General features: G+C 35.8%; 1 protein-coding gene across 3 annotated transcripts in view; it reads right to left on the bottom strand.

Moving 5' to 3' along the window:
* The window catches only part of aste1a (asteroid homolog 1a), a 41,872-nt gene extending 26,108 nt beyond the window's left edge, over window positions 1–15,764 (bottom strand). Inside the window, exons 1-5 of one of the 3 annotated variants that reach the window (XM_081389167.1) lie at window positions 15,663–15,738; window positions 13,720–15,074; window positions 13,426–13,639; window positions 13,009–13,168; window positions 11,633–12,638 (exon numbers count right to left, since the gene is read on the bottom strand). In XM_081389167.1, the coding sequence (XP_081245293.1) occupies window positions 12,206–12,638; window positions 13,009–13,168; window positions 13,426–13,639; window positions 13,720–15,024 (2,112 nt within the window). In that variant the 5' untranslated portion in view covers window positions 15,025–15,074; window positions 15,663–15,738 and the 3' untranslated portion in view covers window positions 11,633–12,205. Of the gene's footprint in view, window positions 1–11,632; window positions 12,639–13,008; window positions 13,169–13,425; window positions 13,640–13,719; window positions 15,075–15,662 lie in introns of those variants that run through there. The other 2 variants (XM_081389168.1, XM_081389170.1) reach the window with 2 other exon arrangements.
* Between the last annotated feature and the right edge of the window lie 4,307 nt (window positions 15,765–20,071).

A 20,071-nucleotide genomic window follows, 5' to 3' on the forward strand; every position in this document is an offset into this window, starting at 1 on the left:
GCCCATCAACTGGTTACCAACATTCTTCAAAATATCATCTTTTGTGTTCAGCAGAAGAAAGAAATGAATAGGCTACAGGTTTGGAACAACTTAATTTGCACCCAAAATTCGTGGGTGAACTATCCATTTAAAATGCCATGCAAAGTGCGTCATCTCATCTACTATTTCTATTTAAAAATGCAATCGCTGCAGGTACAAAAGCATTCCTGTATCGTTTTGTTCTCCACCTAGGGGCCACAAACCGACAACAAGAACGAAGGAGCTGGAATCCAACATGGAAACAGCCTTTAATAGGCTAATAGAGCTCGCCTTACATCGCAGCTGTGTGGATAGAGACCTGATAGGTTGAGTTGAAGCTCACAGATTATCTTACAATTTGGTTGAGAATTTCTGTTTTTCAGAGACAGATTACCAAACCACGACACAGGGGAGGAGGACACGATTGATTCAAAGAAAGCCTGATAAAAAAGGGTCATCATAGACTTATCAATGTGAAATCTGGATAGTTTTCTGAGGTAAAACAGATGCTGGTGTCACTTTTAACATAGGCTACAGATTCACAGTTCTTCTCAAAGGTCAATTTTGAGCCTACGACTGTCTGTCACAGACCACAGCCTGGTCTTTACTGATCGTATCATAATGTGAAACATGAGTTCTAAAATCTATAATCATATCCTTTGTGATGCAGGGAGGAAATCCAGTCAGATGATTAAGTCAAATTGTATTTCTTAACAGCAGACAATCAAATAATAAATGAAAAGTAAAATGAATTCACATAATCAGGATTAAAAGTTTAATAATGAAACATAGGCTACATGAACAGTTAAAATCACTTCTATATTTCTAAGTAAAATATAATATAAATTCAAACACTCTGAGTATAATATTCTTGCCTAAAGGTATAAGTTGTTTGAGAGAGCTCTCTTATGCAGATGCTTATCAGCACAGGGCTAAGTTCCTCTTTACTATCACATTGAGCAAACACTAACGACAAAGACATATCGTTCTTTTGTGGTTTCACAACGTGGAGGGGGGCCGTACACACATTGTCTCGTACCCCAAAGGTGTCAGAAAGTTGTTAATCTTAATACAATACAGAACAACTGCACGTCTCTTCTGCAAGATCTGTAGCTAAGATAACATTCGTTTATCACTTTATTCTAAGACATTAGAGCATTTGTGGTCTGTCTATATAGATTCTTGACCTCATCTAAACAGCAAATACTAAAGTTCACCCTGAGTCAATCAGCTAGATTTGAGGCATAAAGATTAATAAAACAAAAGCATTAAACATCAAATTATAATAATGGTAAACACATGATAGTAATGAGAAACCCATCAAAATGATAATAATGATTTCTTAGAATATGATGATTACATTTGATTAAATTATATTTAAGATCTACCGTAAGTAATTAAATGATAAAACATAAGTAAATGATCAAACATAAGTAAGATATGATTTTTTTCTTTTGCTGCTTCGTCACTTTGTTTAAGTTCTAGCTCCAAAAAAGGTTTTTCTTGGAAGGGACAAAATCCTCAATGGCAGGCCCATGATGGGCTAATAATATAATAAAGGTTCTTCATTGACATAATTTAATAAAGAACTTTTAACATCTATTGAATCTTTCCATTCCACAGATTCTTTATAGTGAAAAATGTTCTTCAGATTATTAAAATGTTCTTCGCAAGAAGAAAAAAAGTAGAAGGAACTGTTAACATTTAAAAACTGTTAACTCAAAGGTTCTTTATTGAGGAACCAAAAATGGTTGGAAAACCAATAGCTGCAAACCCCTCCCTTCTGGAACCTTTATGTTTAACGCCCGTTTCACACATACTCCGTGTGCAGTGCATATGCGGTGCGTGTTGCAGTGCAGGAGCAGCACACGCAATAGTGCTTTCACATATGCTGCGTTTGCAGTGCGTAACTGATTCGCTGCTGTTATACCACAAATACATACTCACTGTATTTCAAATCCAGAAGATATCAGCAACTTTTATTTTAAAAAAGTTTTTTTTTGTCAGTATTGCGATTCTCTTTGTACACATATACACTGTTTAATAGACGTATTCACGTTTAAACACAATTTAAACAACATATTATTAAAAGCATTACTTCTATATAATTATATATTAAGTTGCTCAAGCAAGTGGTAAAAATATTTTACCATGTAGGCTATACTATTAAAATCGCATAGCCTACATTTTAAATTAAAACTTAAAATTGACAAAAACAGCAGACTCATACCCTTGCCTTTCTTTTGCATAATTTAAATCTTTATACAATAAATCTTGCATGTCACTAATAACTTGTTTTTCCACCTCCACGAATGAGACGAGTGTTGTTCATTATGTTGTCTTATTGAAGTAAATGGTATTTTCCCTTGATTTACCCCGGTCTTAACGTCTCAGCATTCCGATTGTCTTTGTACCCAGCAAGCAATTTTGCGTCTAATAGACGTCTAATAGACGTCTAAACATAGCCTAGACGTCTAGGCTAAAATCAGGCTAATTTTAGGCTGTCAGTGAAAATCTAATAGACGTCTAACCATAGCCCAAGAATAGACGTCTAACCATAGCCCAAGAATAGACGTCTAACCATAGCCCAAGAACTAATCATTAATTAGACGGCTATTAAACGACTACATATATACGTCTAATAGACAGTCAATATGGGTCTAGGCTAAAACAAGGCTGAATTTGGGCTGTCAGTGAAAATCTAATAGACGTCTAACCATAGCCCAAGAATAGACGCCTAACCATAGCCCAAGAACTAGTCATTAATTATACGGCTATTAAACGACTACATATATACGTCTAATAGACAGGCAATATGGGTCTAGGCTAAACCAAGGCTGAATTTGGGCTGTCAGTGAAAATCTAATAGATGTCTAACCATAGCCCAAGAATAGACATCAATTACACTACATATACATGTAATAGACAACAAAATGAGGCATAAGGATTTTCACTCAAATATAACAGGTTCTCATAAAGGAAAATCCATCCAAACTAATTGAATATAAAGGATTTATTTAGAACAATTATATTAACAACTTAGACAACATTCAAACATAAAAATGAACATAAAATAGTGGAAAATTTGTAAAACGACTTAAGATACTAAAATTTTTAAAAATTAATTGTTAGCTTTATATTCATAACCACCACTCCCTGCTCTCCCTGATGCTTGTTTAAAAAGACCAGAAATTTAATTTTTTATTTCCCATTCAGTCGCCGAAGGAAAGTTGGTCATCACTGCGTCTGTCAAATAAGAAAAAGAAAAATATTATTGCTCAAGAAAAGCATTGTTGACAATCATTTTTAACTAATTACAGTCATTCACTTTTGCTAGGTTGCACACTAGAGCTGGCCAATATAGAGTTAACGGAATATAGATTGAGACTATATAATTTATATCAATATTATTAATAAATTAATATCAATAATTGAAATTTTTTGCCTGCATAATGGTGATGCACTAATTATATATATATATATATATATATATATATATATATATATATATATATATATATATATATATATTAGGGGTGTAACGATACACGTATTGAACGATTCTGTACGAGGCTTTTGGTTCGATTTCAGTATGGATTTTTAAACAGAACTGTTCATTAGACAATTTTTCCTTCTAACCAAAATTTTTTAATTACAAATGTAGGCACGTCAAAAAGCCTGCTCTTAATGTAAGAGAAATCATAACAAATCGTGACAACAATCATGCTCTTTCAGGTAGTGACCATATAGACCTGCATTATATGACTGACTGACAAGAACGGTTTGACCCAAAATATCAAAATTAAAACTACTGCGGAAACAAAGACACCTACATCTTGGATGCCCTTAAGGTAAGCTAAAACATACCAAAATTTAATTTCAAAGCAAACTATCCCTATAAATCATTCTTTATCACTTACTCGTATAACTCTAATAAACATAAAAAGATACTTATAGGGGTAGTTCACTTAAAAAGAAAAAAAAAAAATCATGTAATCATTTACTCACTTTCACTTGGTTCCAAACCTGTATGGCTTTCTTCTGTTGAACACACACAAAAAAATATATATTATGAATAATGTTGGTAACAAGACATTTAATGGTAGTCAGTGACAAGTGTTCTGTATATTCAATTGCTGTACTTTGTTGACTGATTGCTGGATAATTTGCGATAGTGTCTTTAAAGTGGATTACATCACTCCAGTTCTGATGTTTTTACACTGGCTATCTGTCTGTCAAAGAATTCATATCAAAATACTACAGTTAGTTATTAAATTAACATTTTAAGGCCAAAGTAAATTTCTAATCTTCTGATGCATTATGAACCATCCAGAGCAGACCTCTCAGGTCATCTGGGACAGTAGCCACTAGCCAGCTACTTTTATATCCCCAAAGTCAAAAGAAAACATGGAGAAGCAGCATTCAGTTTTTATGCACCATATATCTGAAACAAATTCACTGAAAACTGAATGTATGCTGCATATTTGAATTCTTTTAAATCAAGTTTAAAGACTTTACTGTTTGCCACTACCTTTTATTAATTGGAAAGGAACAATTTTTTTTTATAATTTCTTTTCATGTTGCATATGTTGCTGTTAAGTTTTATGTAAAGTACTTTGAAAATTTGCATTAAATCAAAAACTATTATTACTTACTCTAATCTAATATAAAAACAAAAATATATTAGTATCTTTAATAATAAAATGATAAGTTTCATAGTTTCATGAAACTTCTCATTTTAAAAATAAAATAAGTTTCATAGTTTCATGCTTACCACCTTGAATTTAGATACATTTTAGATTAAGGGCACAGCTGCAATAACACGTGCAGGTACGTTAACTTGTTGGAGAAAAATAGTAGGCTTACTCTGCATTGGTAATGTTAAAATGTCACGGTCTACACATTATAAAAACGAACTACTTTAAACAATAAACATAACAAAAATAACACGCATACTTACAAGATCGAAGTAGAAATTTGAAGGTTTTCAGAGTGTCGCTCGCCCGTTGCTCTCCGACAGCAGCCTCGTGTAAAATAAAATTGAAAATGGAGGAAATGTGTATATCGCGAGATCTGGCTAAAGTGATCTAGTCGCGCAATGCCAGTAGTCCCAGTAGTCATGTCTCAGTAGTGTTTCGATTGTGCCATCTAGCGGTTGAGAAATGCAATTGCATTTGATTTAATTTGAAATGATAGACAGCCATATCGTAGATTATGTATGAATGTTATGTTTATGTGTGACAGCAAACATTAAGCTGTGTGAGCGAAAACATTTTTAAGACTAATATTCTTATACTATATCGCTGGTCTGAATCAGGGCTATAGCCAAGCCGTACGTAGACCAGATTGCCTTCATTTCGCCAGGTGGGCTAAAGCAGACCGCATATAGCCCGTCCAATTCAGAGCTAAATCGTGACTACAGATCGACCATGTCTTGAAATGACACATTGAACCTTGTAGATATCATTACCAATGCGAACATGATGCAATATCAACCATTTCATGCACTGCCTGGCAAAAAACTACAATTAATCAGTTTTGACTAAGTGGGCTACAATAGCCGGGTCTGAATACGAGCTAAATCGTGGCTACGCATAGCCTATATAACATGTAAAATAAAGCAAACCAAACAACTTGTAATCACAGTAGACTTTGCTTACATGATGGAATATCATACATCTCACAAGTTATTTTGGAAAAAAATACATTTATCCAGATTAAATGTTATTTGGGCTAAAAGTGGGTTACGCATAGCCGGGTCTGAATACGAGCTAAATCGTGGCTACGCACAGCCTATAACATGTAGCCTAAAATAAAGTAAGCCAAACAACTTGTAATCACGGTAGACTTTGCTTACATGATGGATCATACATCTATCAAGTTATTTTGGAAAAAAAATACATTTATCCAGATTAAATGTTATTTGGGCTAAAAGTGGGTTACGCATAGCCGGGTCTGAATACGAGCTAATCGTGGCTACGCACAGCCTACACATATAACATGTAAAATAAAGCAAACCAAACAACTTGTAATCACAGTAGACTTTGCTTACATGATGGAATATCATACATCTCACAAGTTATTTTGGAAAAAAATACATTTATCCAGATTAAATGTTATTTGGGCTAAAAGTGGGTTACGCATAGCCGGGTCTGAATACGAGCTAAATCGTGGCTACGCACAGCCTACACATATAACATGTAAAATAAAGCAAACCAAACAACTTGTAATCACAGTAGACTTTGCTTACATGATGGAATATCATACATCTCACAAGTTATTTTGGAAAAAAATACATTTATCCAGATTAAATGTTATTTGGGCTAAAAGTGGGTTACACATAGCCGGACTATATCGGGTCTATATTTAACCCAGACGTTGAAAAGACGGCTATTGCTTGCTGGGTACGCATATACACTCTTTAACAGACGCACGTTTAAACACAATTTAAACAACGTCAGCCTATTATTCAATGGATTACTTTTACTTATATTAAGTTGCTCAAGCAAGTGGGCAAATATTTAACCATGTACTTTATATTAAATCGCAAACATTTTAAATTAAAACCTAAAATTGACAAAAACAGCCGACTCTCATGCCTTTTCTTTTTCATTTAAATTTGAATACAATAAATCTTGCATATCACAAAGAACTTGTTTTTCCACCTCCACGAATGAGACAAGTGTTGTTCATTATGTCACCTTGTTGAGGTAAATTGTAGCTTTCCTTGCTTTACCCCGGTCTTAAAGTGAAAAAAAAAAAAAGTATTTAAATACATTTATGTTGAGATTACTACATTTTATTTAATTAATCGCATTTATGGTGAAATTGCTACATTTTTAGGTCAATCTGTGTTCATTTTGACCACGAAACATGCTGTCACTTTAATTCAGCGCGTGCAGCACAGCAAAAATAGACTCGGTGCGGAAACGATCGCTGCACTGCTGTATACGCACCGCAACTGGAACGGATCGCCGGACTGCATCCGTGTGCAGTGTGAAAGCTCTAACCTGTTAACATGGGTACGGAAAAAAATACGCACCGCATACGCACTGCAAACGGAGTATGTGTGAAACGGGCGTACACCGACCTGATAATGATTTTCCTGGTAATAGTTCAGCAGTCATGTCACGTTGTGTGTTTGCAAAAGATAGCCTATAGTTTCCGATTCAGTTTGATTCATTCGGACAGTTCAGTCTCACACACTGAATCGTTTGCTGCGATTCTCACACACCGTAACGGGATATTTTATAATACAGAAAACAAAAACAGCAATGGATGAGGTCATATCAACCAACAGTATGAAACAATACTCGCAAATGTCTTCTAGACGGTTTTATCAGTAGCCTATCATAAAAAATATCAAAACATGAATATACTTTTGGTAGCCTACTTATGATTGTGATAATTATGATTCAATTTCAGTTTATTCAATCTCACTGGTTTATCAGTTCCTAATTCTGAACGCTTGGTGGCGCTGCGCTCTAATAAATCACTCTTATTCACGGTCTGAGCTGTTACAACCATAGATATCATATAAAGGCTAGATGTCTCGTCCGCGCTGCTGGCCAATGGAGCTCGACATCCGCACACGGCGGCCATCTTACGACAGGGTGCTCGCTCACTCATAACATGGTGCATGTACTTTTAAATAACCATAACTTGCTCAATTTTCTACCGATTTTCAAACGGCTTGGTTGTTATAAACGTCAGAGATGTAGCTATTATACTGCATACATATGAATAATTATGTTCAAAATGTTTAGCATTCAGAATTATAGCCACGTTAATAACGTTTGTAAGAAACCAAACCGTTTGTAAATCCGTCCAGATTTCAGCGAGATAAGAGGATTTGTGCGCGTGCTGCTCACTCACCTTAATCCACAGAGCCCTGTCCTAAGATGGCCGCCGGTGATGCCGGAAGTGACTCCGCCTTAAGACATCTAGCCTTTATATGATATCTATGGTTACAACAGCTGTTTTAGGCTACAAGGGACCATCAGAAAAATAAAAATACATTAAGACGTAAAGATTTATGGATTTTAAAATGTAAATCATAAAATAGAATTGAGGACAAAAGCAAAACTTTTTTAGTTCATATAATGTTATCCTGACTGAATTCTCAGTAATTCCAGAGATTATTCTGAATACATTATTCTCCTCATATGTGGTCTTTGCATGAGCTCGCTTGTTAATATTACATTTATTTTACCCCTTCAGAAAATATTTAATTAATGCATGTGAGCAAAGCATAAAGGAAACAAAATATATTTATAGGCAGAATCCATTACATAATTAGTTATGTTATATGTAAATTATTTTTTTGGGGTCATGCTTTAATTATTTGGTTAAGCATGTTCTAAGATTTTAAAAAATTACTAAATCAAAACTACACTTCCCATGAACAGTAAGTTTGTCATAATAGTTCTCACGTGTCACTCTGAATAATGATGCGGTTTTCGATAACATATAAACACATGTGACAACTTGCCACGAGCTGTCATTTATGAAAATCATCCTTGTTCTGAGGACACTGCCAAATATGATAGTTAATAGTTTTAGTTTGGAAAATGGTTGTTTATTCTACTTTACGTGGATATGGTAGCGTTGCCACCCGTCCCGATTTTCCAGGGATTGTTCTCTTTTTTTGAGCGACAGTCCCGGAAAATTTATATTCTTTTCCGGGACACGAATTGTCCCGTTTATTTGTGTGAAAAAAATGTACTTCTAAAGTAGAATTTCCTGGTTTCAAATTAAACCGTTTCCTTCTGTTACTGCAGAGCTGCCACACGCAATTGACACTTTTCACACGCTCTCACGCCACACATCCATTTTCTCACGCACAGAAAAATCGCGAAGCAAAGAGGACACGGAGACCTACAGACTAGACAGAGCAGGTTACTTATGGTACAAAAATAAATAAAATCTCAGCTCTCAGATTCTATCAATTTTATTACGAAATTACAATAAACACAGTTTTGACGTTTGTAAATGTGACGTGAAAGATCCCTAGCGGCACTTGAACCGATCATCTCTAGCTAATAGTAGCCTAAATAAACACGAATAAATAAATGAATAAAGTTATTATAATAAAAACGCATTATATTTAATTTAAGTTATTTTTAACCTTAAATAATACTACCAGCTGATAGGGCTCTCTGTATGTGCATTAGGTGAGATTTTTTTCTTGAGAAATATTAATGCCTATCTTGTGTGCCTAATATTTATCCAAATTAGTCAATTAAATCAAATCACAAGAATTGAACTGATAGAAATCTTTAAATTTGTTTCAAGCAATCTATAAATTACAGAAACGTCTGTGTGTGTGTCTGTCTGTTAACCGCATATCTCTCGAACCGTTAGTCCGATGGATTTCAAACTCGACAGGTGTCTTGCCACGGGCACACGAGTAAGTGCAGTGCCAAGTTTGACGTTGTTTGAATGAGAAATGCAAAAGATATCGTTAAATATATCATTTTTAAAAGGTTGTGGTTTAAAAATAAACATTCTGACATAAACACTCAGTCAGCTACACTGTTTACTTCTGAATATTATAGTTTGGTTCCTTCTGAATATTATAGTTTTCTTTACCAAGAAACCAACAATTACTAAAAACACACAAAAACTGATTTTGCGCGGGCACTTTGCAATGCTCCCTGAATCGACGGATGTGGATGTAATTCATTGTGGATGTAATTCATATTCATTTGTGGATGTAAACTGAATCTATAAGTCAGCTATGCTGTTTACTTCTGAATATTATATTTAATTCTGGTGCGCTTAACGTTATCGCCACTATGTAATAGTAGCCTATGCTATTCACCAACTAAACATATCCTATTCAATGCGTTCACAGTCTCTTAAAAAGCAAACAGTTTGTGAAAAGGCAACTACAAATGATGCCGTCATTTGTAGTTGCCTTTTCACAAACTGTTTGCTCAAGCATAGCGTTTTCTCAGAGTTCACTGTGTGCTTTCTACCATGCACAAATAAAAATGTCACTGAACTTTTGCTGTGTAATTGTAACAATGAGCATTCAATCACACCAAACCAACAATTACTAAAAACACACACAAAAACTGATTTTGCACGGGCATTTTGCACTAGTATTTTAAATTTTGACTCAATATGTTCAGCTAATAAAATAAATGTATTGGCATATTATGTAATTAATTTGAACACCATTTTTTCTGTGTATTTAATTGGATATTTCACGTGTTCACTGATATATGCACCGTCCTCTCCGTGCAGATCTGCTGTTCCTGCTGGGCCTCACGTCCTCTGTCTGTGTGGTATCGGAAGTTATAAAGAAATTAGAGCGACTCAGAGGTGGAGAAAAAATGGCAGACACTGAGGATTTCCATGATGTATGACACACATTGTGTCCCGTGCAGGAGATGGTGGGTGGGGCTGCGGCATGTGGTTCAGCATGTCGCTCGGGCCGGTCTCATACCGTACGAAACAATCCAGAGTGATCATTCAGGCCCGACCTGTATGTGCAGTTCCTTTTTGAAGGTCAAGACCAGGGGCTGATTTTGGAGCAATCTGACGTGCGCCCTTGCCGAAGGAGATACTTTGGTGTGCTGCTTTATGACTGTAGCTACTACTTCCCATAGCATCTGGGCGAACTTTATTTATGAGATGCTGTATCTGTCCATACAGTGGCTGTTTTGATTTCATGATTTAAGGGATGTATTATGATTTTTCTGTATTATTATTATTATTATTATTATTATTAAAAGGATTTTGTGCTTTCTAAATCTATTGTTTAAACATTTCTGGTTAGAGGTTTGTGGAACAATGTGGATAATGCCTTTCTGCATTCCAGATTCTAAAATTAATCTAAATTATGCTTGAAATATCATTTATTTTCTGTTGGAAAAAGCTTTTGCCCTCTTAAACCATGAGTGTTCCAGTGTTTGGTGGAACGGACCACTTGTTTTGGGTCATGATGAGACTGTGGGTGTGAATTAATGCGTACGTGATGTGCCAAACCATCACGTCATTTACTTAGAAAAATGTTACCAAATTGAACACCTTGCAACCGGCCCTGTTTTGAGTCTGTTGAAGATACAGGATCCCACAATATGATGGCATTACGAGATTACAGGGTCCCACCTTATGACGACCTTCAAGGTACATGCACTAAAAGTTCTTTTCCCTTTATATTAGACTGATGGTTAATACAACTGGCTTGTACAATTACTTATCAGTTCCTCTATTTACATATTTTCAGTACTATATTATTACTTTCCTTATGATAATACACTGGTATCTGGGCCATCTGAAGATAGATTCTGCCTTTTTCACCTTACTTTGGCTTTTATCTATAGTGTTATTTATTTTCTCACCAGCTTGGTGCTTGGTTAGGTGAATGCTTAATGATGTAGTTGGTTAAATGGGTGCTCATGTTGGCTGTACAGAAATGTTAGACTAACACTAACCCCATGTCGAAACACCTCAGTGCAGCCCACCAGCATTGAACTATTCCCATCTGCCAACTCTGTATCTTGTTTCTGTGGGACAGGGAAATATGATGCACTTGAGTTTTTACAGTGTGTGATCTTATCTCTCCTCTGTGTTGCAGATAGTGGTTCTTTATGGCCATATTGTTCAATTTCTTTAATGCCCATTCTGTTTTCTAGAATCGCTCTAGCTTTGAAAACAAAACAATGTAATACACTGATAATATACAGTATAAACAAATTAAATGAAGGGTGATAGGTAAAAAGCGTTTTTATTTTTTGAGATTGTATTTATTTTATTGTGGTTTGCACAGCTGAAACCAGTAATCTGTTGTGGTCATTTCAGAACACAATTGTACAATACAATTTTTTACAAATTAAATAAAATCTGTATCTGAAGTTGATCACTGACTAATCTGATTATTTAAGTTGCAAGTTCATACATTTATGTGGTAAAACAGAAATCTGTAAAGTTAATACAAAAGAAAGATTAAAATGGAAAAATAATTTAATACTTCAATTAAAAAGTTTCATGTTTTTAAATATGTTCCTTAAAATACTCTGGTAAATAGAATGCATCCTTATTGATACCAATGTCCAACAGCTAAATACAAATATCTTATAATCAAGTAATTATAATTTCAGTCAATAATAAAACAATTCCTTGCCCTTTTCCATTGTAAGTGCATTACTGCAAACTAATGATTTTTTGTTTGTTTTTACTAGTCAAAGCATCTTCTCTCATATTTCTTGGAGGGATTATTAACATTGCGAACTTTAGCCTTGTGTCTGGTACGGGCAGTGTACAAACAGTCAGGGATCTCCGTCTTGTGACCCTTGGCCTTTTTCCACCCATTGAGATCATCATCTTCATTATCATCAATATCCTCATCCATCAGATGATCAAAGCAACTGCTCAGATCATCTATAGGCTGATTCTGGCCTTTGTAGCCACTCTGTGTTTTCCCAGCATCTCTCTTCTCGAGCCCAGTTTTCATTTTCTTGATGAAGTCTTCACCCACTAAGCTCACGATTGCATCCTTCAGCTGTTTGAAGAGTTGATCAGCGCTTGAGCCCCTCATCAGCAGAGACTCCAGAGCGATGCCTCTCCTGAGCTCTCCAACAACCTGGTGCACCAGTGTTCCACGGTACAAGCTAAACAACACCAGAACACACTTAGTATTCATTTCCAACAACACTAATAGACACTTCTAAGATGTAAAAGTCACGTATATATGTATGTGTATATATACAGTATATATATGTGCGTGTGTGTGTGTGTGTATATATATATATATATATATATATATATATATATATAATATACAAATATTTCTTTATAGAACTTGTGTATTGTATTTTTAAGTTAAGGGCCTTGTTATGGTCTAGATCAGACAGGAAAACACGGGGTGGAGAGAGAGGAACGGGATCGGCAATCAGGAACCAGGGATTTGTAAAAATGGAGATCAAAAGGATAAATATTATCAAAAAAAGGATGGTTTAGGAGTAATAAAGGATGTTGTACCGTGCACACTCTGGTTCAGATAGCGGATCCAATAGTAAACGATTGAGATTTAGACTCCACTTCAGGCACGACTGCCACTGGCTGTATAGATGAGCTGCTTCATCATCCAGATAGATCCTTCCTCGACCAGTTTGTAGTTTTTTAAGTCTCAACGCCATGTCTAAACCCCCAAACCAAAAATAAATAAATGATCATGTTTTGACATTCTTTTTTCCATTATGAACTGGCTCAACACACATTTCGGAAAACCTCAGCAAAGTTTCGCCATTTTGCCCATGACATTTATCTAATCATTACACCATATCACCTTTTTTGTGTGACAATGGTGGCATATGTGCCGGAGGTTGCTTTATTACTTTATTGCATGATATAAAAAACAACAGCTAACAGAATGATGATGTATGATAATGTCAATACCGGTTTCTGTTTTAGTCGTACCGCTGAGCTTTCCATTGACCATTCCCAGTAGCAGCCCCCAAAGATGCACTTGGCACGGCTGAGGTTGCGCGTTTACAAGCCAGTAACGTGTCACAAACATTTGCAGCTGTAGAGCATGTGGGATCCCTCTTAACATCGTGGATGACACACCCAAAGTGTCAAGGAACACCTGAAGTCGCACGTCATGTGGTTCCTAGAATCATTAGAAAGACAAACACTGTAAAACAAACAGTTTCATTTCACTTCAAAACAGTGCTAAGACATCTTCATTACCTTGTATAATGTTTCCAGTTGAAGTTCTTCCATCACCTTGGTGTGTATGGCTTCAACCTTCTGATTGCTTAGTTTTATGTGTTGTCTCCCGTATTCCTCTACATAGCACTTGCTTGTGCCAGTGACTGCTTTAACAGCTAACGCTTGTTTATTTGCTGTCTGTTTTCCTCCTAACAACAGTAACCCGTAAATCACCTGGCGTATGGGACGAGAGATTTCACTGCTACAAGGGAGTTGGAAATTTTCAACCTGGGGCGTCAAGGAAACCCTTTGGTGTACCAGTACATCGATAACAGAGGAGCCCATCCTCCCCTCAAGTAGAGGCCTCAAAGTCCATTTAGGTAGAACTTGCAGAGGACCTGTCAAAGCTGACTGTGGAAGCACCTTCGAGTCGAAGAACTGGGCAAGAGAGCCAGAGATGAGCTTGTACTCTTTGATTCCTTTCCAAAGTGCGTTTTGAACGATGACTTTTTCTTTATTGTCTGTACATTTCAGCAAGGCACTTATAGCTTCTTCCGGCCCTGGAAACTGGGATAACCAGTTAAGCATCCCATCAATACGAGCATTTTCCGTGCCGGTTACCGAGTACTCCTCCCAATTAGGATACTTGATATTTTGTAACTTCACATAATCGTTGCCTAAGATGGAAGCGAAGATTGGGAGAAGGTCAGCATTCATTTTGAAAGATTCACAGAATTTTTTCAATGTGAAGTGTTTGGCTTGGATGAATTTTTTGTTTGTCCGTTTGTCCACTCCCACTTTTTTCCACTCGAAATGTGTGATTGGCAGGACTCCCCCTCTGAGGTTGAATATATAGAAGTCACTGTCGTTGGACAAAACAGGACAATTCCACTCTTTAGCCAAGGCAGCAATTTCCCAATCAGCCTCTTCAAGACACTGAACCACTGGTACCTTGAGCTTATGAAGGAGCTGTCTTAACACATTTTTAATGAGCGAAGGAAGGACACTCCCTCTCCTCCCCATAGACAGGGCATAGGCCACATTTATTTTCTGCTGTTTTCGTTTCATGTCAGTGTCAAATTTTTTGTCGGTGTGGTCGGCGCCGCCATCAAGTACAACATAAGGGCTAATGTCACAGGCTGCGAGATTCTCAAAGAACAGTGTGATCAGCTCCTCAAAGGCATCATAGTCTCCTCCATGCATCTGATCCAGTTTGCAGTCAAAGTACAGCAAAAAATATAAGTTACATCCATCGATTATTAGTCGTTTGTCTCTAAAAGCCCAGCTCCTTAAATAATCTGTGTTGCTGCTTTCAATGAATGTCTTCAATCCTTGGACTCCCATGTTGACAAACAGTCGTCACCGACTTTCAGCAATTTTGTTTTTTACTTGAGCTGGGAAAACATGAATAATTTTCTAATTATTGAGATAGGCTACAATAAATTAATGAACACTTTTTTGCCATTGAGATAACTGGGGAAAAGGTGTCCCAATGAACCTGAATTCACCCCTATTTAATATCAGCGTATTACGAAATTGATGCATACAGCACTACAAGTCACTAGTCATTTTAAGCAGACAAATACAAATTTTAAATGTTAATAACACAATACTATATTGTCTTTAGATTTTCTTTTAGTTAATAACAATTTTTGTGTGTTAAAGTGTTAAAGGAAAAGAGATGAAACTACGAAATAACATTTTATGTAATGAAAATGATGTAGAATATTTATTATTCTACAAAATGTTCATTTTATAAAATGTTATTTCGTAATTTTATCTCTTTTCCTTTAACCGTCACGATAATGGCATGCAAAATGTTTACAGGCATGGAGCGTTTTTCCAAAATAAATAATCAACTTCATAATTCCTCTTATATCAAAAGTTATATTGTTCTTGATTTGGTCGGAATACAATTCGACAGTAGCTAATACAAATAAGTAGTAGAAATAATCTTAAAGTACTAATTGAAAAGAACTTACCGAATGTTGAGGAGTGTGTGAGGCGTCTGTAGCTTCCTTTAAGCCTATCTGAATAATACGCAGATCGTATTATATAATCAGACAAGAAACCGAAACTTAACCGTATGACGTTTGGAATCGAAAATCGAAACTTGGCGGCTGCAGCATCATAATCATCACGAGGATGCCATGAATACTATCTAACATGTCAACATAGGCTTTATTTAGCCTACAAAAACACTAATAATTCTACCAAACAAATCAGATTAGTCAATCTCTGTTGTGTGGTAAAAAACACTCAAGAGTCGTTTTGTTAATAGTCCTGAACGTTTTGTATTTTAAATAGGCCTATGTATAAAGTAACATAAAATATACATACATGGATATTCATACCATGCTATTTTTTTATTAAAAGAAGGCTATCTCTGTTAGGCTACAATTTTTATGTTAGCCACAAAACATTTATAAAAATCTTAATAGTGAGTGTTTTGAATCTATCTATCTATCTATCTATCTATCTATCTATCTATCTATCTATCTATCTATCTATCTATCTATCTATCTATCTATCTATCTATCTATCTATCTATCTATCTATCTATCTATCTATCTATCTATCTATCTATCTATCTATCTATCTATCTATCTATCGCATGAATCATCACCCTGTTGCTGTGCAAAACACATTGCAGTTGCAGTTACACCCCTGATCTAAGAGATATGACAGGCCGCAGCTTGTTTTGTTTTAGAGAAATGTGAAGTGACAAATTAATGCATTACGGTGGGGGTGTCATCACTCTAGCTTGTTGAAAAATGACATGTTGCAACCATCCCCTGTTGCAACTGTCCCCGGTCTCCCCTACAACAACGTTAGCACATTTAGGATAAGTTGGAAGTTTGTGAACTGTGACTTTCAGAATCAGAACAACACTGTGATGTTTTAAAGAACATATAAAATCAACAGATTCATTGTGCGGCTGCAGTTTTCTGCTTTTCATTATCAATGGTGAAAATGGCTGCCTCATGTAGTCTAATATGTTTATCTTCTATTAGGCAGTTTGAGGCAGTTTATGCAAAGCAGTTAAAAGAGCATGCATTTTGAATGACAAATATGCTTTGCTATAAATGAAATACGACACGGATGCGATTCGGTTCAGTGAGAAGGTTGTGATGATCAGGTAAGAATATATGAGAAGCTTACTGATAGATAGATTTAGGTTGTATAATGGTCATAAGGCCCATTAACCCTTTGATGCACAACATGGGTCTAAAAAGACCCGACTGAGTTTTCATTTTCTATATCTTTGCAAGAAATTTATTTAATCATTCAGTATTCCAGGTATTCCTCAATTAACTTGTTTTAGATCATTACAAATCAATATTTAAATTTTTCCTTTCTTACTTTTCGAAAAAAAATTGTTTTTGTGTCACTACCCCTCTAATGCGCAACATGGGTCTAAAAAGACCCGTATTCATGTTTCTTTGCTGAATCTTTGAAATAAATTTATTTTATCATTTATTAATCCAGGTATTCATTAAATATCTTGTTTTTGATTTTCAAAAATCATTATGTTTATTTTTCCTTTCTTACTTTATAAACAAACACGTTTTTTGTATTTCTACATCCATTTTACACACATGGGTCAAAAATGACCCGTATAGGAACCTTTGATATGTATAAATATATTTACTGCAGAAAACTATTCACCTGCCACACATTTCACAATTCAACACAGCTGCTTTTGTATTTTTCATGCATGTAAGTTTTATTTAAAACATTTTTTTGTTACAGAAAAATATAGATATAGCCTCGTAGGCTAAGGTTACCTTGACCTTGAAAACCATTACTAGTGTGAAAGAGAAACATGTCCAATACCATTAGCTAGCTTGCGTCGACATCATAGACTGTAAAAAAATATGGACGTAGTGTCCGTGACGTCACCCGTAGGTTTCTGAAGAGCATTATTGAAGCCTAAAGTGGGCGGAGCCGGCCGTCGCCATCTTGGCCTTGCGTCACTCCCGGATAACAGAAAATAGACAAACAGGCGGGGCGTGAGTGGAGCTGAGGAGCCTGGCTATCTGAAATCACCTAGCTCGACGTGATCGAGTTAGCTGATGATGTAAAGCCAATTAAAAGTTCCTATTTTTGCCCCTTCGAAATATTATAATAGTTAAAAGACATGGTTACAAGTGAGACTGTGTATTACTTCGAGAGTGTTTGAGTGTGACAGTGATTTATGTGCATACATGTCCGTCACTCTTTCATGGTCCGTCAGCGCGGCATCGCTCAAGTTCGTAGAGAGCTTTTTCAGTCCATTTTAAATTCTGATGTTGGCCGTCTCTCAAATGGGTTATGGTTTAACCGTTAAACCATAGATATAGTGCCTTTGAAGTGCAAGTAAATGCGCTAGAAAATCCGCGCTCATTCACGGACGGAGAAAGCACCGACGCCTGCATGATTTCATCCGACGGTAACTTTTACATAAGCATATTATAATCCATCTGTTCCATGGGAGCAGAACGAACGAGCATTTATTGACGTTTTAAATTTGAAAACCCCAAAAAGCAACGAAATTGTCAGACATCCATTAGTGCATGTTCACAGAGGAAAACAACTGAAATACAGCGCTGGTTGTTCTCTCGAACGATAACGACGGAATCCAAAGACGTGGGCTTTGTACCCAAGTATTAAATTGTATGAAATAATAATCCCGAAAAAAAGCACTAACACTGCAGAGATGGCAAGTTCAGCAGCTAACATTGCTGAGGTGAAGTGACGGCTAATAACAGCAGACAAACGGCTAGCACTGACAGCGGCAATCCATCTGTCACTCAAGTAGCTTGGCCACACCCTTAAATTTAAATATTAATCAACTAAACGGACGCGTTATATAATAATTCACCCCCCTCACAGTTGTTATGAAGGGCAAAATTAGCTGTATAGACCAAATCCACATACAGACACCAGGCTTTAAACACGTTTATTTCTGCTGTAAAATTTGGCATTTTAACATGGGGGAGATACAGATTTGACTCACTTCTGACAACAGCCTCAAGCGGCCAGTCAACGAATTGCAGTTTAACTCACTTCCGTGTTGGTTTCAAGAGAGAGACGGGGAGGTTGCCGCTTGGTCGACATTCTATTTTATCTAATGTTAGCTAGGTCAATAAAATTAAATTTGCAATAGAAAGTTATATATACAAGTGTATATATTGTCGCTGTTGGGCAGAAACCTTGTACCGTTATTCATTTTTATTTGTGGTCATAAATCAATGCTATCGGTCACATAAGCCGGTGTGTGGTGGCGTTCTGGTGCACTATGGCTGCTGTCGCATCATCCAGGTGGATACTGCACATTGGTGGTGGTTGAGGAGATCCTCCTACAGTTGCACTACACTACAGTTCAATTTCAGTGTTATCGGTTAGGCATATATGCGTGTTATGTGTGACAAAGTGGCCAATAAACATATTTCAAGTGTTACAGTAAATGTGTGGATCTAAACAACTGTGACATTGGTTATTTTGACAAAAAGTTTTCTTTATTCTTTTGTTTTATAACGCTTGCATAGATGAGTCATTTTAGACCCATGTGTGTAAACTTGATGTTTTAACACAAAACTTATAAAAAGATATTAAAATATGAATTTGTGATCATAAAAAAAAAAAAAAATTATATTCATAAATCATGAAATTAATAGATCATGAAATAGTAAATGCTCAAATAAAGTGATTTCAAAAGGTGAAAAAAAAAAAAAAAAAGCCAAGCCATGCATGAAATAACATAGGAAATGAATACGGGTCTTTTTAGACCCATGTTGTGCATTAGAAGGGGTATCCATAGTGTGCGCATCAAAGGGTTAAGAAAGACAACGTCCTGTGGAATGTGTACTTTTGGGGGGTTGTACATTAATAAAACTGGTAAGAATTTTAGAAAATAACTGTGAAGTAGAAACAGCAACATGATGCTTTAGTATTTTTGTGATATTATGATTGGGTTAGGGTTAATAGGCAACTGTTTGCCTATTTTATAATGAAGGATTTTGAAGTAGGATATTTATTAGTTCATTCTCATTCATGAAAGTGCTTCTTCATGAATCTTGAAAAATGTGTTGTATAACTAAAAGAAAATCTAACGACAATAGTATTGTGTTATGTACATTTAAAATTTGTATTTGTCTGCTTAAAATGACCAGTGACTTGTAGTGCTTTATCAAGTGTTGACATCTGCGTGAGTTAATGTGTTTTTTATGGTCTGTCGACTGTGCGCTTTGTACATTCCATTAGATTAATTACATAATTTAAAACAAATAAAGAGAGCAATTTGAATAAATCCTTTTAAGTTACATTTTAAAATAACATAATATTAAATTGTCATAGTGATGGATTTAAAGTTGATAGTTTAAGTTGAGTAAAAGCAGAAAAAATAATC

Source organism: Scardinius erythrophthalmus, assembly GCF_964197995.2.
Source record: "Scardinius erythrophthalmus genome assembly, chromosome: 16".
NCBI lineage: Eukaryota > Metazoa > Chordata > Actinopteri > Cypriniformes > Leuciscidae > Scardinius > Scardinius erythrophthalmus.